Source organism: Narcine bancroftii, chromosome 3 (genome assembly GCF_036971445.1).
Source record: "Narcine bancroftii isolate sNarBan1 chromosome 3, sNarBan1.hap1, whole genome shotgun sequence".
Taxonomy (NCBI): Eukaryota; Metazoa; Chordata; class Chondrichthyes; order Torpediniformes; family Narcinidae; genus Narcine; species Narcine bancroftii.
The window spans coordinates 110,626,429-110,651,180 of record NC_091471.1 but is presented as its reverse complement, the minus strand read 5'-3'; the positions used below and the strand labels follow the sequence as shown (position 1 = coordinate 110,651,180).

General features: G+C 38.8%; 1 protein-coding gene across 4 annotated transcripts in view; it reads right to left on the bottom strand.

The window, feature by feature from the left end:
- Positions 1-24,752, bottom strand: part of LOC138757472 (amyloid beta precursor protein binding family B member 2-like) — a 367,320-nt gene that overhangs the window by 203,192 nt on the left and 139,376 nt on the right. For 3 of the 4 annotated variants that reach the window (XM_069924831.1, XM_069924832.1, XM_069924834.1), the window contains exons 2-3: positions 12,566-12,641; positions 10,138-10,929 (exon numbers count right to left, since the gene is read on the bottom strand). The exons of the other annotated variant lie outside the window; for it this stretch is intronic. In XM_069924831.1, coding sequence (XP_069780932.1) covers positions 10,138-10,909 — 772 coding nt within the window. In that variant the 5' untranslated portion in view covers positions 10,910-10,929; positions 12,566-12,641. The remainder of the gene's footprint in view (positions 1-10,137; positions 10,930-12,565; positions 12,642-24,752) is intronic. 4 annotated transcript variants of the gene reach the window in all.

Below are 24,752 nucleotides of genomic sequence, written 5' to 3'. Positions count from 1 at the left end.
TACACCCCACCCACCCATGCTCCCCTCCTCAATCACCTCTAGAAGCCACAGCATATTTGGGGGACGGGGGTGCATGACAGACATCGTAAAATATTTATTAAGTAATCAGTAGGAGAGAAGTATGGAAGGAACCAACTAAACTTGACTGCTTCTCAGGAAGTGGGCTCATAAACTTTGAGCAGAGTCGTCAGGGAGCCATTGGCAAAAAAAAGGTTGAGAATAACTGCTCTAAATAATTATTTACCACGTCAAAGGGGAATAATCACACTATGTATACATTTAAACATTCAACTATTTTTAATTCTGTGTTCATTCAAATTATAAATTTCTATTTATGAAATTTTGTAAATAAACTATTCTGAGGAACTTCCAGCAGGTCTGCTCTCTTCAAAAAAATCCTTACGCAATGTTTTTTAATGTTTTCGATGACAGCTTAAGATAGCCTTATTTCCAGTTTTGAGTAGTAGGAAGAATAATCTTTGAAGTTAATTGGTCCCTTCGCTAATGATCCTGTCATGTTCCAGGGTAATCAGGGTCAAACAACTGCTGCCAAGAAAGGCATACTTGGTTAACTCCAGTGTGGGTTTGGGAAAGCAGGAATGCTGCTCCCCATGTTAACATTAACTTTATTTCAAAAGGCTGCAAATTTACATGGTTGTTTGGAATAATCTGAAAATCAGACGTAATTCAGAGAATATGCTGCACCTAAAGAAAATAGAAGAGGAAGCTTTCAGATTAAAATTTGTTGCCCAAGTAAATAAAATTAGTTAACCAGCTATGTGTTTCTTTAAAAAAATCCAATTACTCATCAGATAGAAACATGATTATTCCTCAATATCTTTTTTTTATTTTGCAGTTTTTTTTTAATTGATAGACTTTAAACTGCATTGCTAAATAGAAGTTTTTGCATAAATTTTGTCTTTATTTCTCAATACAATTCAAATATTATTTTGACCTGTGCTTCATTTCAATGTGATATCCTGACAAAATACTTAGTTTTTTTAAAAACTGATAAATCTTTTAAAAAAACAATTTTTTGCAAAACTAATAATAGTTTCTCAAGAACAAGAACGTGTTTCGTATTATTGTTATCGAGCACCAGTAAGGCATGATCCTGGACACACTCAAACATAAATGGAATTGATCTGTACTGTACTTACCATTATCCTTCGGTTCTTTCCAGGTTAGCTTCTGATCTACTACCAGCATCATTTTACTTCAAGTCTGCATATGCCCATTAATTCCATACTCCAAAAGCAACATTAGTGACCCATCAACATACACAGTAACAAAATGAACACAATAAGGATTTAATTATAGCACAGTAAACTATGTAACGTTATTCTCCACCAGACCTTTCCGCTTTGAATACTAAAACAAAGCACAGCTCCCAACATTAATGCCAGTCATCTTCAATCAACAAAATGAAAAACAGCCATGGAAAGTTATAGCAGCATATTCATACAAAGCACTCATCACAAAATAGTCTCTGAGTGGCAAGACTGATGTATTTACTGAATGATTTTGTTTAAGGGTTGACATTTTGAAATTGTACATTTTGACTAGTGGGATTCAATTATCAGTCACTGCAATGCTTTTCAACGTAAATGAGCGTTCTCTACAAGTACAGAATGCTTGCTGCTCTCTCTCTCAGTCACTTACATTAAATATAAAATTCAATGAATCAGCTTAACTTCTCTGAGAATGCTAACCACTAATCTTGCAAAATAGAAATCTTGTTTGGGTTTCTAACCTTCAGTTTGCTGTAGACGCATTTCAGCTACACTATAAATTGATTTAGTAGAAAAATTTCTATTAGCTAGAGTGCTGCTCTCACCAAGAAGACCTTCACCACTTTCTGATCAATAATTCAAACTAAGCCCAATACTAATGTCAATCAGTCCAAACTAACAAATCACCTGTTTGCATTATCCTCCAACAATTAATTGTAAGGTTATAAATAAAGTGAAAGGGCTTTAAATAAAATATGATGTACAGGTATGTGCTGCTTAACATCCTTTTGGGCAACGTCTGACCGCATACGTGTCCGTAATCCCATAATTATTCAGTTACCACGAGCAAGTCCACAGCAATTTAGAAAAAGCAATTGCTAGCTCTGGGAAATTGTATACTGTATACCCACACTAATTCCACTGCCCTGCTCTCTCCCTACAGCCCCGTGTCGATTCCCACACTGATCCCTCTACCCTGCTCTCTGCCCACAGCCCCGTGTCGGTCCCCACACTGATCCCTCTACCCTGCTCTCTGCCCACAGCCCTGTGTCGGTCCCCAAACTGATCCCTACTTGGAAATAAAATGTTTACAGGAACGCTACAGTATCCCATATAGCTTTGCTAAGTACTTAATATGGTGTTCGCACAACATCCACTTCGCATAACATCCAATTTCACAGAATGTATTGTGGACGTTAAGCAGTGCATACCTATATACTATTTTTATAGATCAGCCGTCCAGCATTTTAGATACACTCTGATGCACGTTATAGAAAAAGAATTTGATTACATTTGTTTAAATATGGAGCTCAGTGCAAATGATGCTGCATTTTTCATCTCTCAGATGAACATGTCTGCAACAAAGATGGAATCATCACAAGATTGGCTATAACTCAGTAGAATCTGGTATCATGCTACAACAGAAAGGGATTACATCTCTATCTCTTCCATTACCCGATATTAAGTCTTCATAAAGAAACAGTAGGAAAATAAACATCCGTGCAGCATAGGAAACTTGTGTGTTCAAATAACTAGATGTTACACAAGGTGTAAATTTTTTTACAACTACACACCTTGAGTTCATATTCTCAGAAGTAGAGAAACCTGGGAGTTGTAACAGCATAGATTTACCCCAGCTTACAAATAAATAAAGAACACACTCACTCATTTCTTTCAGCATACCATGAAGTTAATCTTTTTCTTATTCACTAGATACAATGCTACATTTTTCAACTCCCCTAACACCACCGAGTTATACTCCTCTGTCCTTCTCATTGGCTCACTGCCACACAGGTGATCCTGCCACTCTCACTCTCCTCCTGCATCTGAGATTCATCACTCCTATACTGACGCTTAACACACATGCGCATGCTCACTATTACCCCCCTGCACCTCGCATGGCTTACATCATCAACAGTGGCCGGCACCACCTCTGACAATGGTGAGTATGCGACTGCGACAACCCCCACCCCACAAGCCATGCAAGGAGGACTGATTGGAACTGTCCCGCTACCTAATAGTCCACCGTTCAGCCCAACCTCATATGATAGTGCAGGACAAGCACTGCAGCGTCCGAATGGCAAGGGTGCAACTGGCCCTCTGACTCTGGCTCCAATGCAGAACATGGACCGTCGATATATGCCGGCCTCAACCTGTTGTTGGACACCGCGTCAGCTTTGCCATTCCTGTCAAATCTCAAAAGTCTTCAGGTAGCATCACAAGACCTGAAAAAGACCATCGCAAATGGACTGAAGTGGTTTGCAAACAGCATCGTGTCAGAGGAACACATGGGTACAGCATTGTACATTATTTGTCAATCTCATGTTTTCCTGAAGACGATCAACATAACTAGCCAGATCATAAAGCGTTTTGCTTGGACTCGGATTCACAAACACGTCTGGCAAGGTTAACGTAGTGCAGCATACTAGCTCTACTTCCTTAAGCATATTGTATGGGAGATCACCATCCTGATCCACTTAGACACCCTCCACTTCACAGGCAGTCTGCTCTGGAAGATGCTCCATAAGTAAACAGTACTTCGTCTTCTGGCTCGTCACACTGGGGGCAGAGAAATGCGCTTCAAGGATCATGAACCATGCTGGTATATTTCAAATTAAAAAAGGGGGAAGGGGATTTTAGTTTGACCTCCCCATCTGCTCCTGTAAGGAGTTTATCCTCATCATCATCCATTTTAAATTAGGTGTGTGAATTCACAATGACAGTAATGACACTGATTTCCCACAGTTTACAAATAAATAAAGAATACACTCGTTTCGTTCAGCACATCATGATGTCAACTTTCTTTTTATTAAAAGCACTAGACACAACAATGCAGAGTACAGAAAAAGATTAACAGACACTGGTTCCTTAGGTTGCTGTTCCAAATTAATACTGGAAGATTTACAGAGAACTCAGACAAATACTTGAGGCCAGCAGCAAGTCACCTGCACTCATTACTAATCTACAAAATAAATATACATTTGCTTTTTCTAAATCTGTCAATATTAACGCCATCTGATTTAATCCTGATCTCATACTACAATTTTCTGTGCAGTTAGTGATCTGATGCTAACAGGTTGGTAGACCCAATTGTATTCTACCTATGAAACAGTATACAGGATCAGCCACCTGTTAATCCTGCCTCGGACTTAGAATGATCCTGGCAACCAGATCCATCTGAAAGAATTCCAAAGCTATTGAATTATTAAAATTATACAAGCTCATTCAATCAGTAAGTATTTAAGCAAACCCAATTAATTAAAAAAAAGGAAATGACCTTTATTGAATTTCAAAGCCATTCTCCATCCAAATGGATAGATATGTTGTTTGGCAGGAGATTTCCCCCTCATCTTCTGGGGAATTCCCAATGGATTCCATGCAAATAAAGGATGGTCAGAAAATTACCACCGATGAGCAGCCAGCAAGTTCAGAACTTTGCTTCCATTTCAAAGTCTAACTTGCTGGAGCTACGTTGTGAAATTCCAAAATATCTGTGTGGATCTAGTCATAAAATTATGGAGCATGAATACAGGCCCTTTGGCTCAACTCAACCATGCCAAATAAGTTGTCTGTCCAAGCTCATTTGGCCATATCCCTCTGAACCCTTCCTGTCCACGAACCTGTCTAAATGGTTTCTAAATGTCAGAATTATACCAGTCTCTGCAGCTTTCTTCTGACAGCTCGTTCCAAAGTTCAGATTTATGCACGACATGCACGACATTACATACAACCCTAAGATTCTTTTCCGTATGGGCCAGGCAGAATTTCTATTCATCAGTCATGCAAAAAACTGTCGTAAAGATACAAGAGAGAAAAATGTAAACAAAGAGAGAAATAACCGTATACTAATCACTCTCTGTTAACCCTCAGATCTTTCTCCCTCTAGTTTCAGATTTCAACACTATGAGAAAAAGGCTGTCACCATTTTTCCTACTGATGCTCCTTATGATTTTATATATCTCTACAAGGTCATTGCTAAGCCTTTTTTAATACAGGGAAAAAAAGTTTAAACCTATCAAGTTGAATAGGTAATGTCTGGTTAGACTTTCAGTTTTGGTCACCTCATTACAAGAAGCTTTGGGGAGAGTGCAGAAGAGATTCACCAGGATGTTTCCTGGACTGGAGAATTTGACATTTATGTTTTAATACATAATAATAAATAGTATTTGATGTCACATGAAGCAAAGTTGACAGAGCCAAGGTTTTTCTCTTTGGGACAATGAAGGATGAGAGGTGACTTAATAAAGGAATATAATATTATGAATGGTTTAGATAGGTGGACAACCAGTACCTTTTTCCTCGGGTGACAATAGCAAATACAGAGGTCTTTGGTTAAAGGGTAAGTGGAGGAATGATTAGGGGCAAATCAGAGGTAAGTATTTTTTTACTCAGAATCGTGGGTGCCTGCAATGATGGTGGAGGCTGGTACAATGGAGACATTCAAAATACTCTCAGTGAGGCACTTGGATGCAAGAAAAACAGGTGTGAGTTTGGGAAAAATTTGATTATTGTGGAGAAGGTTTACCTACAGTGTGTCGTACAACATTGTGGGCTGAATGGCCTGTACTGTGCTGTAATGTTCTATCCAGCCTCTCCTTTAACTCAAGATCTCATCCAGATAATATTCTCATGAACCTTTTCTTAAAATAGACACACTCCTCCAAAAGTGGTCTCACTAACATCTTGTACAGACATTCCTATTCCTGTACTTAATACCCTGTATTATGGAGGGTCATGGCTGTCATGTGACACCACTGCTCATTACCTGGTCAGAAGACAAACCATCTGTCAATCAAGATTTGTCTCCACCTCACCCATCAGTGCACATCTGACCACTGGCCCCTTTAAGTACCTTTGTATTTGGCCTTGGGCCATTGGCCTTTGTAATCAATTAGACCTTGCTGGCACTGAGCCATTGCATTCCTGTAGATTGCCTGGGATGGACTCCCCAGACCTCCAGTACTATTAAGTATGCCACATGTGCTGGCCTCTCTTTTAGCCATCTCCGAGGGACCACCCTGTTTCACTCCAGGACAAATACCGTGGAATGTTGCAGGATAAATTGTTTGGTAAAATGTGCACTAGGAAAGAGTTGGGAGCATCTTAGTGTCCCGAGTAGCATACAGCCATGTCTGCACTTACTCAAGGGGTGGCAGGTGTCATATTGTTTCTTTTCCTTGATTGTATATAACAACACTGTGTACTCTAATTCATTGTTGTGTGTGTAAGCATGTGTGTCTTATCCCTGTTGCAATCTTACCATGTGCGTCTGCTGTAAATAAAGTCATTTACTGTCAGACTTCATTCAGAGTCCTTGCTTTCGAAACCCATGGAATCTGTTCCATCACTCACAACATACCCTGATCTTCGAAGGCAAGCTTCACCTCGTCGTTTATCACTGTCAATACTTTCAGGTAACTATGTAACTACCTGTACCCCTATAGGTATTTCTGTTGAACAACATCCACCAGGGCCCTATCATTTACTGTGCAAGTATTGCCCTGGTTTAATTCATTATTTTGCACATCTCAATTAAATTCTATCTGCCATTACTTGGCTTACTTTACCAACTGATGCAGATCCTGTTGTAATCTTAGAAAACCTTCTTTCATTGACCACCATACCATCAATTTTGGTGATATTTGCAAACTTCCTAACCAAACCAGCTATATTCTGATCCAAATCATGAATATTGATAATTAACCACAATGAACCAGCTCAGATTCCTGCAGCACAACACTGGTCACAAGCCTCCAATCTGAAAAACCACCTTCTGGGTCCTTTCACCAAGACAATTTTGAATCCAATTGGCTAGCTTCTCCTGGATCCACATGATCCAAACTTCTGGAAGAGCCTATCAAAAGTCTAAGAAGATAACATCTACTTCCCTGTCTTCATTAATTCTTTTGCTTACCTCTTCAAAAAAACTGTTGAATTTGTGAGATATGAATTATAACACATACAACCATGCCACCCAAACATTCATGCTTGAAAATGGTTTCTCTTTCTCCAAAGCCACAAATCAAATTTTTCATCTTTTTTAATTGCACAACCTTTTTTTTTCTTTTTACATTGCACACAATTCTCATTGTAAATGAGCCAAATTCTAGCTATAAATGAGCAGAATATTTAATTACAATGTCAGTGAACATTTTGCACAATATTATTGATAATCCTATCCTTCATGGCATAACAAAGATCCACACCTGCAGACGAGTCCAAAACAACTAGAAACAATTTACTTAATTCTTACAAGATGTAATCTGACTACAGAATTACGCTAATTGACTTCAGTCTGAAAAATGGCTGATAAGGTGGAGGTTGTTCAAAAGAAACCCAAAAATTGAGCAGATGGTCACAGGACTCACCAATCAAGCAGGACTACAATGGCTCTGCCCCTATTCCAAGAGCATGACTCGTGCTTTCATCCTTGATTCAGCTGACAGTCAAAGTATCATCACGCCAAGTACTCCAGACTGTATTATGCACCCAATTCCTTGATTTACTTGATTATGTTTCAGATTTTAAACCACTTTCATTAAATTATATGCTAGCATCGCAATTTTGGTTTATTCAAACACCGGATTAGTCCACAACCCACAATGAGTCTTGAGGTTCATAATGTAAAGCTTATCAAGTGAAGTTTACTATCAAATGTAATAAGACACTAATTTTCATCTAACTGATGTGCATTATTTGCATCTGTTCTGTAACCATAATAAATTCCATATATGTGAGAATTACCAACAAGGAAGCAAAGTGCAACTTTTTTAGTTCAGTAAAGTAACAAATAAGTTGCTAATTATGCTCCAATAATTTGGAAAAAATAAGTCATGCAAGAGAAAGACAAAGTTTAAAAAATTGCATTGTGCCATTGAAATATCTACCTCTATAATCCTGTATCCTATTGCATTTTGAAAACCTAAATAGCTTGATTTTTACATACTACAGTATTAAAGTTAGAGTTACACAAAAATATGATACTTTGTTGGTTATATTTTATTATTCTTGCCATTTGACTATGATTTTGCATAATTATTTTAAAACTTTTTTCTCTCTCCTCCATTTTCATCTCATTAACAAACCACTTGTCTCTCTTGGTCACCACCAACATACCACAGCCTTTCATTCTTCTCTACACTCGTCTTCTCTACACTCGTCTTCTCTACACTCGTCTTCTCTACACTCGTCTTCTCTACACTCGTCTTCTCTACACTCGTCTTCTCTACACTCGTCTTCTCTACACTCGTCTTCTCTACACTCGTCTTCTCTACACTCGTCTTCTCTACACTCGTCTTCTCTACACTCGTCTTCTCTACACTCGTCTTCTCTACACTCGTCTTCTCTACACTCGTCTTCTCTACACTCGTCTTCTCTACACTCGTCTTCTCTACACTCGTCTTCTCTACACTCGTCTTCTCTACACTCGTCTTCTCTACACTCGTCTTCTCTACACTCGTCTTCTCTACACTCGTCTTCTCTACACTCGTCTTCTCTACACTCGTCTTCTCTACACTCGTCTTCTCTACACTCGTCTTCTCTACACTCGTCTTCTCTACACTCGTCTTCTCTACACTCGTCTTCTCTACACTCGTCTTCTCTACACTCGTCTTCTCTACACTCGTCTTCTCTACACTCGTCTTCTCTACACTCGTCTTCTCTACACTCGTCTTCTCTACACTCGTCTTCTCTACACTCGTCTTCTCTACACTCGTCTTCTCTACACTCGTCTTCTCTACACTCGTCTTCTCTACACTCGTCTTCTCTACACTCGTCTTCTCTACACTCGTCTTCTCTACACTCGTCTTCTCTACACTCGTCTTCTCTACACGTCTCTCTTGGTCACCACCAACATACCACAGCCTTTTATTCTTCTCTACGCTCGTCTTCTCTACGCTCGTCTTCTCTACGCTCGTCTTCTCTACGCTCGTCTCTACGCTCGTCTTCTCTACGCTCGTCTTCTCTACGCTCGTCTTCTCTACGCTCGTCTTCTCTACGCTCGTCTTCTCTACGCTCGTCTTCTCTACGCTCGTCTTCTCTACGCTCGTCTTCTCTACGCTCGTCTCTCTTGGTCACCACCAACATACCACATCCTTTCATTCTTCTCTACACTCGTCTCTACACTTGTCTCTCTTGATCACCACCAACATACCACAGCCTTTCATTCTTCTCTACACTCGTGCCTCTCATCTGCAACTCAAAATATATTCAATTTTTCATTTTTCTAGGTCCAATGAAAGGTCACTGACCTGAACCGTTGATTCTGTTTTTCTTCTTAAATCTGCCTGATCTGCTGAATGCATTTTGCATTTTCCTTTTTTAAAAAAAACATTTCTCGCATTTGTGGCATTTTCTGCTTTCCAGTATGAGTTGCAAACTCGTGTCAAATCTAGAATTTCACATTGGACACATTGCATGTTTTCTCTAAGTATTGAGATGCACGAGCAGAAACAATGCTGCGTAATTGCTTCCTCAGTGATGTTGACCTTGTGCTGCAACCGAATGAATTCTAATTTACAACACCATAAATTGCAATACAATGCAGAACATTCAAACAAATTCAGCTGCAATTTCAAGTAAGATTGTGTACAAGCGTTTCAGTATTAATTTCTCTTTGATATTGGGTTTATGCAACTCTTATTTTAGTTATTCATGAGATGAAGGCATCACTGTCATTCATATGTCCAAGGCTACTTTTTTTGATCTCAGTAGCTAACTTGCCCATTTCAGAGTGTAGCTAGGAGTTAACCACATTGCTGTGGCTCTAGAATTTATTAAGATGCAACATAATTAAATATAAGCAATTGTTCACTTCTGGGAAACATGCATTTATAAAGCATTGTATATAATTATTGATCACAATACAATCAACATATGAATGTATTAAAAAAAAGTATTTCTATACCTGTTTCTTCAGGTGAGCTCAATGAAGCACTGTCTTGTGACAGGGTGGTCCAACTTGAATCTTCATCACTGGGACCCATGTTCTGCATTTTACTTAATGCACAGTCAGCTTTCCCTCCAAATCTGGATGGAGCCTTCTTTGTTTCAGAACTGGAGGAAATAGTAGCCATTTGACAATCTTCAGGACTGGCAGATACACTTTCATCTGAGGCCACATCATTGCTTGTCATAGTTTTATCATGAGACAGGCCAGCACTTTCCTCACTTGAGTCGATGGTATAATTTTGCTCTGATCCACGAGTGGATGATTCCAGGTCTGCATAGTAATTCAGAAAGCTCTTGCTCTTCCTTGGTTGTGACGTCAAGGGTTCAGTGCAAGATGAGTCTTGTAAGCTTGGTTCCTTACCTTCCAACTTTTCTGAAATTATATTTTTGACACTGTTTGTATTGATATTCTTGTTCATGTCTTGCTGGCCCTGCTCAGCTGCCTTACGCAGCTGATTTTCTCCGTTCTTCGCCAGTTTGGAATTGGTATTATTTGCTGTAAATGACACTGCTGTTGTGTCACCCAGGCCCATTGCAGCCTGGATGTTAGTCAAGGCATATTTCTTCCTGCATTTTGGGGTATTGTTCTTGATTTCTGTGTTCTGTATTTCAGAGTTTACCAACTTGTTGTGGGAAGAGCGAAGATTAAGTGTATTTGGTGGCGTAGCTGAACTGTTGCGATTCACTATATCAGTTTGGCTGTTGGCGGGGGCAAGAAACACTGACATAGTGCCCAAAGACTCTTCAACTGCAAAAGAAGAAATAGTAATTGTCAATACCAAAATGCAAACATATTTATTACTATCTCTGACAATTGCAGAAGTATATTACAAGATCACATAATCATTTGGTTTCAGTGAAGGTTGATTGGGTTAGGGTTAGCTAAAGTCAGTTACACCATTCTTGAAGTCAACAAACATCTATGGATGCTTTTCCTAAATAACCTCATGCCAAGGAAGAAGGGTTAATTTTTTTTTTTTTAAAAAGCTAGTTATTTCTCCAAAAGTATTTTATTAAAATCCTGTAGACGATGTCATCAGAACATCAACTATGATTAACTTATTTTAAGGCTTTCAGCATTAATGACACTAAATGATTGACATATGGGCATTAAAATGGGATCATTAATATGAACTTTTTTCAAGCACACAGTATTTTTCCCATTTGCCTCAATTCCTGTTTAAGGCTCAACTGGAAATTCTATGATGATGAATTTCAAATGTAAAATTACACAATAATTTCAAATTAATTAAATACATCTGACAAGATTCTTAATGATTGAATTAAGAAGTCTTAATGCACTCTTCTTTGATATCATTAAATTCATCATTAAATTCCATCATTATTAATAAAGCTAGAAATTCTGTTGAAAATTATGATTGTATTGAACTGAAACTAAAATTATTTACCTTCAGCCTTGTGAAAATTTCCTAAAAGATGTACTTTCATTGCAATCCGACTGATGTCCCAATTGCAGAAGCGTAATAATTGTGGCAATTTGTTAGGAATTGAATTAGAATAAACACAGCAAACAAATGGTTATATGGTTATGATTAAATGTAAAAAAAAATAAAATGTCCAGTTATGAAATTCCTGGCAGCTACATTGCATGGGGGTTAATTTAGACATGCCATTCTACTTATATGCTAACTCATTTACTCATGTGGAACAAATAATTCAGAATGCAATTATTTTGGCTTTATTATTCAATGAGTAAAGTCTGATTAATTTAAAACTAAAAACTTTCCATGATTTTTTAAGTTCCATTCTGCTAATAAATTCGACCATTTCAGCTTGAAAATTCAAAAGAATGTTATTTAACTGGAGTACTTTACAAGCGCGCATTTCAAGTGTATACAGTATTATGGAGTTGAACATTTCGGATGAAGCAGCACCTTGGATTTTCACCCACAATTCCCTACAGGCTGAATTTCTTTAACAACATGTGAATTAAGATGCTAAGAGCAGTTTTCCCATATAGAAGGGTTAAATCATCTATTATTGCTGGCAAAGACCCATAAATAAATCACCTATTAATGCTCTTAGATAACAGGAGTATATAGACTGGGAGGAAGCCAAGTAATACTTACAAATAAAATAAATTCAAAAAGCTGACATCAATCTTGAAAGCTGCAAGGAGGTGTGAAAGAAATGCAGAAAGGAATAGCAACCATAAAAGCACACCAATAAATAAGGAAAATGAGGGGAAAAAACATGAGGTCGATGTAAAAAGCCACTTGTTTGAATTTATAGGAAATACCGTGCTCCCGAATCAATTTCCACAAGCTGAAATTATTGTACACCATGCTCTTTTTTTTCCAGAGGTTCATTTAACAATTCATTATCTGGAACACGAGTTAAAATCTCAAAAGAAAGAACCTTACTTTGACCTGGAAGCACTTCTGATAGGGATCACAGGGCTTCAACAATGAGGAGACTGGAGTATAGGTTATATGAAATCTGAAAAAGGGATCATTCAATTAAACAAAAACATTGCACAAAAAAAAACAAAACAAAGGAAGCAAAGCAAGCATCAAATCACAAACTTTATAGCATCTGGGAGTAACAAAAATTTATCATGCAGACAGACCAAGTATGATATAACACTAAAATGTCAAGATTGATATTTCCATGCCCAAGTTAACATGGAAGGATTGAGCAAATAATGTTCACTTTGAATTGAACTGAAACCCAAATTTCATAAGGTTGTTAAAACTCGCAAGTCTTGGGTGTAACTCCTTTCTCAGTGCTGTGAACAGTTTGTTGATGTGTTGAAAACTAAAATTTCGGGTGAATGTCACAATAATGTGTTACAAGTCCAGAGGACCCAAAAACCCATCAGCTATAGAAATTCACCAAGACAAATGGTTACTAAAACAAAAGTCGCTTTTAATTTTCTTTAAACATAAAAGCAGAATCAAACTTTAACTTATTACTATTAAGTCAACTTAACCCTCTTCTAATTCTAAGTGCATGTGTATGTAAAGTGTTTATGTTCAGGAAAGTTCTTTGATTCACAGTCCAATCTCATTTCTCGCTCCTCCAAGTTCACCATTATCAGGCAATTCTTATACTGTGCACAGAATTTAACATTTATGAATTTTCACCAAGTTCTGGTGCTTAAAGGTAACTGGTTACCGCTCAAGAAGGTTCTTGTTGGTTTCAGAGAGAGATTTGTTACTTGTTAGACACACACAAACTGATCCCTCCCATCAGCCATTTCCATGTCTTGCCAAAGAAACTTGCCCCATCATGGGTTTTCCAAATGATAACCTTCCAGTTCACCACAGAGTTCCTCTAGTTTCCCTTATTTCAGAGAAACACTCTAACTCTTGTAAGGACTACAAGGGTTTTTCAACAGGCTGAACTCAGAACCTCTCTTCAAAATGGGATTTCAACAGGCTGCCAGCTTGCCATGTTACAGCCTTCAAAAGCCACTGCAAAACTCAGTTTTCTCTCTTAGAGAAAGCCTGTTTGGTCTTTTCTCTCTCTCTGCTTGCAAAACCTCTTAGCAAAGCAAACTGCAACCAGACAGATTGCTGGCACTGGAATCAATTTCACCCAGGCCATCTTTTGCTTTAAAGACAATAGTCCATTTACTTTACAGCATCAGTCCAATTAACACTTACTTTTGAAGTCTCTATAGGCATTCTTCAACGTTTCTGTAAAGACACGGTGGTCATGACATCCCTCTTTCAGCAAAGCTCTTGCATTTTAAATAAGATCTCTTTTGTGCAGTGTTTGTTTGTGAAGTGACCTATACTAAACCCCGACAATCTCTTTTAAAGACATATTTATATATAATATACCAGTTAAGAATTATTGCATGATTCACTTGTAATCTTTAAAACTACTTCATGCTATTGTATTATCTCATGAAATTACATGATGGTTTAGCTAGATAAAGTTAACAAAATAATTAGTTCCATGAGAATCATAATTCATCTCAATGGTGCATGACACTTCACTTTCAGGGAAAGCATTAAACAAAGTTAGTATTTAAATATGCAGAATCACTTCTTACATTTGTAAGATGGCAATGTAAGCCAGAATTAAGATGAACTATTCATATATCTTGCTAGAGTTAAAGAAAATGTCAACTATAGTATAGTAGGTCTTACTGAGGTATGTTTATTATTTTAATCCCCTCAAAAGGTTTTTCTCAGAGCTTTTGCACATTTCTTCCTGTTACAAAATACCAAAAGTCGAAATGTCAATGTTTAAATTAAGTCTGATGAGTAAACTGCTGTTTTGAGAACCTTAGCAGCAGCTGTCTCAAATCCAAGGCACATACCCAATTTCTGCTTCACAATTCAATGCACATTTTACAGAGTAACTACACATCAATCATCCAAAGCATTGAATTTGAATGTTTCCAAAAATGTCAAGCTAACCAGGACAAGATGAGACTATCATCATCCAGTTACCAGCTCCATCTAAAATGCAGCCCTCCTTAGTAAACCAGTCATCCAAAGATGTGAAAAGTCACATGAGATGGCTGAAGGATGAAGAGTGGCACTGTTAGAATAGCAGTTAGCGCAATACCTTTACAGCACCAGCAATTGGACTGGGGTTTAAATCCCAAGCTGTCTGTACGTTCTCCCCATGTCTGCGTGGGCTTTCTCCAGGAACTCTGGTTTCCTCCCACTGTTTGAAACTTATCAGGGGTGTAGCTTAATTGAGTTTAAATTCGGCAGCATGGAATCATGGGCTGAAATGACTTGTTTACTGTGCTGTATGTCTAAACTTAAAAATTTAGAGATGCAACATATAACCATTTAACCGTTTACAGCACGGAAACAGGCCATGTCGGCCCTTCAAGTCCGTACCGGTTCACTTGAACAACTCCACTAGCTCCTCCGCAAACTCCTGAGGAAGTAGTTCTTTTCTGAATTAAGATGATTAAAGAACTCACAATGAATGAGGGAAAATGAAGTTTTATATTGGAATTATTGTTCATTTAATGATTTGTCTGAAAGAAAACACCAGTTGAAAAGCCAAGAGTCCATATTTGGGTGCTTTTATGAAAGATTAAACAAACTGTAACTAATTACAAAAGAGAACTAAAGAATCCAATTTTACATATTGAGCTTTCAATAAGCAAAAAATAGCATTTGATTAGCTTTGCCCCTCAAAATTATTATAAATTAGTGAGGCCACCCAAAGATTTTAATTTTGATTAATTATCTCTCTAGTGCAAGCATGACATTGTTTGATACATTTGTGTTTGACATTAAAATCTTCTCAAGATTTCTGTCTGGCCCGCAGAAAAAAAATCTCAGGGTTGTATATGATATCATATATGTACTCTGTCTATAAATCTAAACTTTGAAGATTGCATGCAACAGAATTTTAAACCATTTTATTTACAACTAAGTGAGAATATTAGCTTATATTTTCTTGAAGAGCTACAACTCTGTTTGAATTATTAAAAATTAATTTGCACAATGAGAATATTACTATCAAAGTCAACATTTATTGTCAGCCATTTTTTTTTTTATTGCTCGGTTGACTCAGAGTCCTGAGCCCAGGTTTCTCTCAATTTGGCTGCCCTCAAGTTCAAAATAGCACATGAAGTTGTAACACTTTAGCTTGAGAAAATAACTCTTGACGGTTCTGGGATTGGAGTTAGATGTTGACTGAACCAGAAAAGGCTTCCGATTGTTGTGGTCATGTATTTACCTACATCAGGAGCGTTCCGGTCGCCGATGATGCATCTGAGCCAATCTACAGGAGTAATAGCATACATGTGCAGGCTACCTGAGATGGCTGTATACATAGGATACATCTCAGTTGCAGGAGGAGAGAAAGAGCATCAGGAACACCCATAGGGCAGAGAGCTAATGAAAAAGTCACAGGCTGGGTGGTGTTTGGTGAGATGAAGAATTCAGTGTTTTGTCTGAAGGGAATAAAGAGTCGACTCCATTTTGTGCTGAAAGACATGAGTGGGTGTTTTCTTTAATTGTGTGTAAACTGGGTAAATCAGTGTTGGTACAAGATTTCCTTCTTTACTGGGCCAGCCTTTTTTTGTGACAGCCTGTTAGTTTCATTGCCATTGTTACTTTTAATTCCTGGTTAGCTAAATTAAGTTGAATTTCATTGCTCTCATGGTGGAAATTGGAATCCAAACTGTATTGTTTATCAAGGCCTCAAGTTATTCTTCCAGGACTTCACAATGATTAGAGTTTCAGGCTCAATGAGCAGAGAGGTTTGTATTTCTATAGAGAATTTCCCTCCCACTCTCCCCCATTGCCAAGCTATCATCTCTACAACCTGAATGTTGGGAAGGTCTCCTCAAAGGTGCACCACCCTCAGAGCCTAATGTCATGCAGTAAAAAATTTTAAAAAATCATGTCAGCTGCACGTTATTTTCTCAAGTTAACTTATTATGTCAAGTGCTATTTTGAACTTGTGCAGGGCAGCAAAATGTGCTCAGGTGAAATCCGAAGAAATACAAGGGATATAGAATAGGAAGAGGTGTTTCGTTTAGAAAGATTCAGGTGAAGTCAAGACTAAAGGGCAAGATATAGCACCAACCAGAATGAAAAGAAAGCAAAAGCAAGGTGAATGTAATTGGATAAAACCTGAAGGTAAATGTCCCAGAATTTGTGTTGAATGATCAGTAAAGTGATGGTGGTGCAGTTGCAAGAACCCATTGATATCACACTATTGTATTATACCTAGGAGTCAAAGACATTTGAGAGATAACAAATGCTATAAAAGGTGATAGCCTCTATGAGATTCTGACTACCCCTATTTATTTAAGATCACTCTGAGTTTCCTCCTCTTTGGTTTAGCTTTGACAAGGCACTCCACACAAAAAAGGGGCATTAGTCTTTTACTCCCCCATCACTTTTACATGATCGGAAATGGCTGGATGATGACAGGCAGAGTAATAAACTTAATAGTCATCGGTTACTCTTCAGCATTTTAGTTCTGCATGCCTTCAAAATTATTATAAATCAGTGAGGCCAGAGAGTTAAGCCACAAGCAATCTTCTTTGTTTAGTAGTTTTTGAGAGCGATTAGAAGAGATTTACACAAGTCACAGGTAAACCAAAAGTGGAATTATACAGCAAGATTGATATTAACAGGGACTGTTTCTAATCCAAAGAAAAAAAGCCTCAACATTCCAAGTGGAAAAGGTAAAATGTTCTACTACAAACAGCAATCGCTCATGCAGTGAAGGGACAAATTAACATGAGCTATTTTCAAAAGATAGTCACATATGATGCCTTGTACTTACTTTGAGGTAAAGCCATATCACATGCTGGCTGCTTTTTATGTTTCAGAATTTATAACTGATCAAATGTAATGATGGAATCACAAATTACAGAGATATGGCTCCCTGCTTAGAGTGCCCGGTTTAAGATCCTTAAAGGACAGGGAGGGAGGGAGAAGAGGTGGGAGAGTGGCATTGCTGATCAGGGATACTATCACAGCTGCAGAAAGTGGGGGAAAGTAGTAGAGAGATTGTCTACAGATTATGGAACAGGAAGGGATCATTAACCCAACTGGGTTTATATCATGGGTCCCCCAATAGTAACAGTGACATAAAGGAGTAGATAGGAAAACAGATTCTAGAAAAGTGATGGATGATTTTAACTTTCATCATATTGATTGGCACCATCTTAGAGTGAAGGGTTGGGATGGTATAGAATTTGTAAGGTGTGAAGCTTTCCTAACACAATATGTAGACACGCCATCTAGAGGAGAGGCTACACCCAACCTGGTATTGGGAAACCAAGCAGGTCAGGTGTCAGATCTTACAGTGGACAAACATTTCAATAAAGTGATAATAACTCTTGCTCCTTTTCCATAGTGCTGGAGAAGGACAAGAACAGGCAATTTGGGAAAACATTTAATTGGGGTAGGTGAAACTATGATACTGTTCACCTGGAACTTGGGAGAAGTTGTACTCGGGGGAAAGGTACGGAAGATTAGGGTGGCACGGTTGGTGTAGCAGTTAATACAATGCCTTTACAGTGCCAGTGATCTGGAGCGGGTTCGAATCCCACACTGTCTGTAAGGAGTTTGTGCATTCTCCCGTGTAGGCATGGGTTTTCCCCGGGAGGTTCAGTTTCCTCCCACCATTCAAAATATAACAAGGATATAGGGTTAATTAGGTGTAAGTTGGGTGGCGTGGACTCATGGGCCGAAATGGCCTGTCATCATGCTGTATGCCAAAATTCAAAATTTAAATTTAAAACATTTATTAACAGTCTGGCAAGTGCGTAGAAAACATTTGCATGGCACTCTGCACAAGTATATTCAATTGAGGCAGAGAAAGGATGAAAAGCTCACAAGTGATTTAAGAAGATAGGAACTGATAGAGCTCTAGAGAACAACTGAGAGTGAGAAGGTGCCTTGGTGAGCAGGGATTAAAGAAAACCCCAAGGCATTCTACAAATATGTGAAGAACAAGAGGATGAGGATAGGATCCATCAAGGGTGTTAGTAGAAACTTGTCCATAGAGTCAGAGGAGGTAGTGGAGGTCCTTTGCTTCAGTATTCACCTGAGAAAAGGACCTTGGCAATTGTGAAGATGACTTAAAGGGGACAAACGCTTGAGCACGTTGACATTAAGAAAGAGGATGTGCAGGAGCTTTTGAAAAGGACGAAGTTAGGCAAGACGTCAGGACCAGGCGAGATTTATGCACTGAGGGAAGTAAGGGAGGAGATTGCTGAGCCACTGGTGGTGATTTTTTTAAAAATGGCAGTTAGTCTGGAGCTGTTGTAACAGCAATGCTGTTGCTGATCTGGAACTGGGAGAGTGGGGAGCAGAGTCACAGCGCTGCTCCACAGAGTCCTATTGCCCAGTGGTGATGCCTAACTACCTGTTAGAGGAGGTGATGGTGGGTTTTTTTTTAAAAAGACCTGCCACGCCTGATATGGGTCTCCAAGATGGTGATGTCTGTGCTGAGCAGTGCACCATGAAAGGCTGCAGGGCACCAGAAACAGGAGAACACCCCCAATGAGAAGAATAAGCATGGGAAATAACCCTACAAGAAGCATGACCACAGCTGCAGACCAAGCAAGGGAATCAGCAGTTGAAGAACACACGCAGGCTGCAAGAGGTTGGTGACATGGTCGAAGGACTCACAAAGGCTTAGAGTTGCTGGCAACTCATGGTTGAAGTACTCACACAGGCTGCAGGAGACTGGCTCATGGGAACAAGGTATCGGAACTGGGATTCAAGATAGTGCTGAGGGCAAGAAGGGCCCCCAAATGGCCTCAGGCACTGAAGGAAGGCTAGATGGTTTGACCCTGGAGCTTGGGCTGCCAATGGTTTGATCAAGAGATTGTACAGCCACAGAAGCTATGGGTGCACTGGAGGTGAATCCACAGACACAGTGTATCTAAGGGGACTCTCTTTTGCTTTTCTTTCTTTTTTTTGTTAGCAGAGCCAGGCAATGCTCATGACAACTCTTTGTTTGCTTTATGGATTATTACATGACAATAAAAGGAACCTTGATCATCATTGAAGACATGAGAAATACCAGAGGATTGGAAGGTTGCAAATGTTGTTCTCCTTTCAAGAAAGGGAGTAGAAATAACCCACGATATTATTGACCAGTGCGTCTTATTTCAGTAATGGGCAAGCTGTTGGAAAAGATCCTGAGATACAGGATATACAACCACTTAGAGAGGGATAATCTGATTAGGGATCGTCAGCATGGCTTCATCTGGGGAAGGTTGTGTCTCATGAGCCTGAATGAATTCTTTGAGAATACAACAAAGTACACTGATAAAGGCAGAGTGGTGGATTTCCCAAAAACTTTTGATGAGGCCCCGCCACGCAAGAATCATTCAGAAAGCAAGGAGGCATGGAATCCAAGAATGCCTTGCTTTGTGGATATGGAATTGGCATGCCCAGAGAAGGCAGAGTGTGGTTGTAGTTGGTTTATATTCTGCATAGTGGTAGGTGGCCAGTGGTGTCCTGCAGGGATCTGTTCTGGGATCCCTCTCTTGTTGATTCTTATTAGTGACCTGGAGGAGGAAGTGGACTGTTAGGTTAGTAAGTTTGCAGATGACATGAAAGTGGCTGGTGTTGTGGGTAGTCTGGAGGGTTCCTAGAGGTTACAAAAGGATGCAGAGCTGGGTGAGAAGTGGCAGATGGAGTTTAACACAGAAAAGTGTGAAGTAATTCATTGCAGCGTCAAATTTGAAGGTAGAATGCAATGTTAATGGGAGGACTCTGAGCAATGTCAACAAACACTGCTCAATGAAAAAGGAGAATTGATAATGGGTAATGAGGAAATGGCAGAAGCTTTAAATGACTATCATAGGTTATGCGTGCGATGGGAAGTGAGGACCTGGATGCAATAGTGATCATGAAAGAAGGGGTGCTGAGCAAACATGTGGGCCTAAAGATCGATAAGTCCCCTGGTCATGACAGAATGCATCCCAGGGAATTGAAATAAATGGGTTATAGATGACACTTTGGTGATAATTTACCAAAATTCTCTGGACAGATCCTGGCAGATTGGAAGATGGCAAATGTCACACCACTATTCAAAAAATGATGTAGGAAAAAGGCAGGTAACTATAGGACAGTTAATTAAACATCTGAAGTTGGGGAAAATGCTTGAAGCCATCATTAAAGAAATAGAGAGGCATCTGGAATGAATTGGAACAATCGGTTAGATGCAGCATGGATTCAAGAGAGGCAGGTCTTGTTTGACAAACTTAATGAAAATCTTTGAGGATATATCGAGCACGGTAGATGGAGAGGAACAGGTGGAATTTATTTACTTGAGTTTCCAGAAGCATTCGATAAGATGCAGCATAAAAGGCTTTTCTGTAAGGTAAAAATGTATAGAGTTGGGGATGATGAGTTGGGATACACGGGTGTTTTTCTAGCTGGCAATCAATGGTGAGCAGTATGTCGCAGGGGCCCATACTGTTTACAATGTATATTAATGATCTGGAAGAGGGACCGTGTGTAATGCATCTAATTTTGCTGCTGATGCAAAACTGAGTGGAAAAGCAAATTGTGCAGATGATACAGAGAGTCTGCCAAGAGACATAGATAGGTTAAGTCAATGGGCAATGGCTTGGCAAATGGAGTACAATATTGGTAAATGTGAGTTTATTCACTTTGGAAGGAAAAATGGAAAATCAGATTATTTCTTAAATGGTAAGCAATTGCAGCCTGCTGCTGTACAGAAGGACTTGGGAGTGCTGGTGCATGAATCACAAAAGGTCGGTTTGTAGGTGCAGGGGGGTATTAGGAAGGCACATGGAATGTTGCCCTTCATTGCTTGAGGGATTATGTTTAGGATCAGGAAGGTTATGTTGCAATTGCACAGGGTAGTGGTAAGGCCACATTTGGAGTACTGCATACAGTTCTAGTCTCCTTACTTGAGGAAGGATATACTGGCCTTGGAGGCTCACTAGATTGATTCGAGAGATGAGGGGGTTAGCCTATATGGAGAGATTGAATCATCTGGGACTATATTTGCTGGAATTTGGAAGAATGAGAGGGGATCTTAAAGAAATATATAAAATTATGAAAGGAATAGAGGTAGGGATGTTTGTTTCCACTGGAGGATAAGATGAGAACTTGGGGGCATAGCCTCAAGATTCAGTAAAGTAGATTTTGGATGAAGATGAGGAGGAACTGCTTGTCCCAGAGAGTGGTGAATCTATGGAATTCTCTGCCCATGGAAGCAGTGGAGGCTACCTCAGTAAACATATTTAAGGCAAGACTGAATAGATTTTTGCATAGTAGGGGAAATTAAGGGATATGGGAAAAAGGCAGGTAGCTGGAGATGAGGCTATAATGAGATCAGCTATGATCTTATTGAATGGCAGAGTAGCATCAACAGGCTGAATGGGCCATTCCTGTTTCTATTTCTTATGTTCTTATGAACTGAGAGATAATGGGGTCTGTGTCTTTCGGACACTCACAGCTGCTGCACAGGTTGACAGTGTTATTAAGGTGTATGGTATGCTAGCCTTCATTACCTGTGAGATCAAGTTCAAGAGTCGTGATCTTGATTGGACCTCACTTGGAATATTGTGTTCGGTTCTGATCAACTCATTACAAGACATATATGGATGCTACAGAGAGGGTGCAGAGGAAAATTACAAGAATGTTGAGTGGATTTCAAGGTGCATACAGAGTATGCAAGGTAATTATTGTTATTAAGGTAAGTTTATCCACACAGAGTAGTGGAGGCAGGAACAATAGGATCTTTTAAGAAATAGGTACATGGAACTGAGAAAAATAGAGGATGGTGCAGTGGGGAAATTCTAAACAGAAAAGGTTATAAGCACAGTACAGATTCTGTGCTAATTTTTAAAAATCAAGTGCTATAGAACTATAAATATTATTAAAAGTGTTGATAAGATCATAAGGTCTGTTATTGATCGCTTAAATTTAATTACAATTATTTCTTTTCCATTTTGGGTGCAAAGTAATAAATGAAAGGCCTAAAATGTATTACCTTTTACCTGTGATTCATTTAAATCTACTTATTCACAAGAAAAATCCTGCAAAAGAATTATTTTATTTCATCTCTCCAGCGACTTTATCTTCTGTAGCTCACCCAAATAGAATTTTAGACTCAAAAGGCATTAAATATTCATTCCTTTCAAGCATTGTAAAATATTTCTCATCTTAAATAGTGTCTTGAAGACTTGAATATAACATGCAGACCCTTCCTGATTTGTCTTCCCATTCTCACTAAATTTTCATAGTATTTGTTATGGCCTTGAATCTCTATGCTTTGAATATTTTTAGTTAATGCAAGCAGAAACTATTTTAATGCCAATAGAAACACTATGAAATGCAGAATATAATCATGAGACACATGCCAGTGGGAGGTGGCAGAGAGTGGAAGTTGCTTTTTAGATTGGAGACTCATAATCGGCAGTGTGCTGCAGAGATCGGTGTTGGGTCCTTTATACTTCATTGTATAAATTAATTAATTGGGAAAAGGTACCCAAATTGGTGGCACAATGGACAGTGAAAAGGTTGTCTAAGGTTACTGGATATTGATTTTAATGGGAAAGTGGGTAAGGGAATGACTGATGGAATTGAATTCAGACCAATGTGAAGTGATGCATTTTGAGAAGTTAAACCAGGGTAAAGCCTTGGGGAGTGTTGTCTCACAGAGATTCCTTGGGTAAGTGTACATAATTTCCTGAAAGTGGTGACATAGGTACACAGAATGGTGAGGGAGGCTAGGGTATGCTTGCCTTGAACACCCTAGGCAATGAGTACTAGAGTTGGGATATTACGCTCAAGTTGCACAAATCATTGGTTAGGCTGCACGTGGAATAACTAGTATAGCCCTGGTTACCACACTATGGAAAGGATGTGACGAAATTGGAGAAGATTCAGCAAAGATTCACTGGAATATTGCTTGGATTGAATTATAACAAAAAAGATAATAGATTGGGAGTGTTTTCCGAAGAATTCTAGAGGCTGAAGGATGATCTTATAGAGATTTATACAACCATAGGAGGCCTAGACAGGAAAGGTCATCACAATCTTATTCCTAGGTTAGAGGGTTCCAAATCTTTGAGGTACAGCTTAAGATAAGAGAGGAAAAAAATTAGTAAGGAAGTGAGGGGCTATTTTTTCACAAAAGGAGAAGTGGCTACCTAGAAAGTGCTGCGAGAATTAATTAGAGGCAGGTACAATAACAACATTTAAAAGACATTTAGACAAGCACGTGGATAGGAAAGGCATAGAGGAATATGGACTGAATGTAAACCAATGGAATTAGCGTGGATAGGTATCTTGGTTGACTTGGATGAATGGGGCGAGAAGACCTTTTTCTGTGCTGTACAATTCCATAAAACATGATGCAACCAATAATGCATCAAGTTCGTTGTTCTAGATCAATTCCACTCTTTCTCCACTCTGTTTTAACATGTTCATCAAAAGCTATCAATCTTAGTTATGAATGAATTCATTGACTATTCACAACTCTCTGGGCTGTAGAGTTCAGACTATTCATAACCTGTTACTATGCAATATTTCACCTCATTAAAACTTGAAATGATAAATATATTGATAAACACACCAGCCAGGGGAACCACCTCCCTGCATCTACTTTGTCAAGCCATCTACAGAATTTTATGCATGTCAATGAGAGCTCCTTGCATTCTTCTGAACTCCAGAAAACATGGTTTCTCTTGAAAGGAGGGAGTTCTTATATCAATTTCACTTTAAGATTATGGAGTCTAGCTTTTCAGTTAAAGTAAGAAAGTGCTCTACTAAGCAAAAGAGAGGACAGAGTATTCCTTTTTTTGCACACCTACTCCCAGGCAACTAGTTCAAGCTCATTGTGACAAAACAATATATTCCCAAAAATCAGTTGATTACAAAATGCACTTCTTAAAACGTGTTCACACAAAGTTTCATAAGACGCATGCTAAAGGCCCTTTGATAATGAAAAACAAGGGGGATAAATAGTACATCTCCAAATAATTATCCAACACTGTGCATTTTACTGTGATACAAAATCCATCAGATACTTCTGTTGTTGGATTGCCTTTTCTGGACCTGACAAGAAAGTTCAACAGAAATATCTGGAAGACTTTGTGCCATAGTAAAA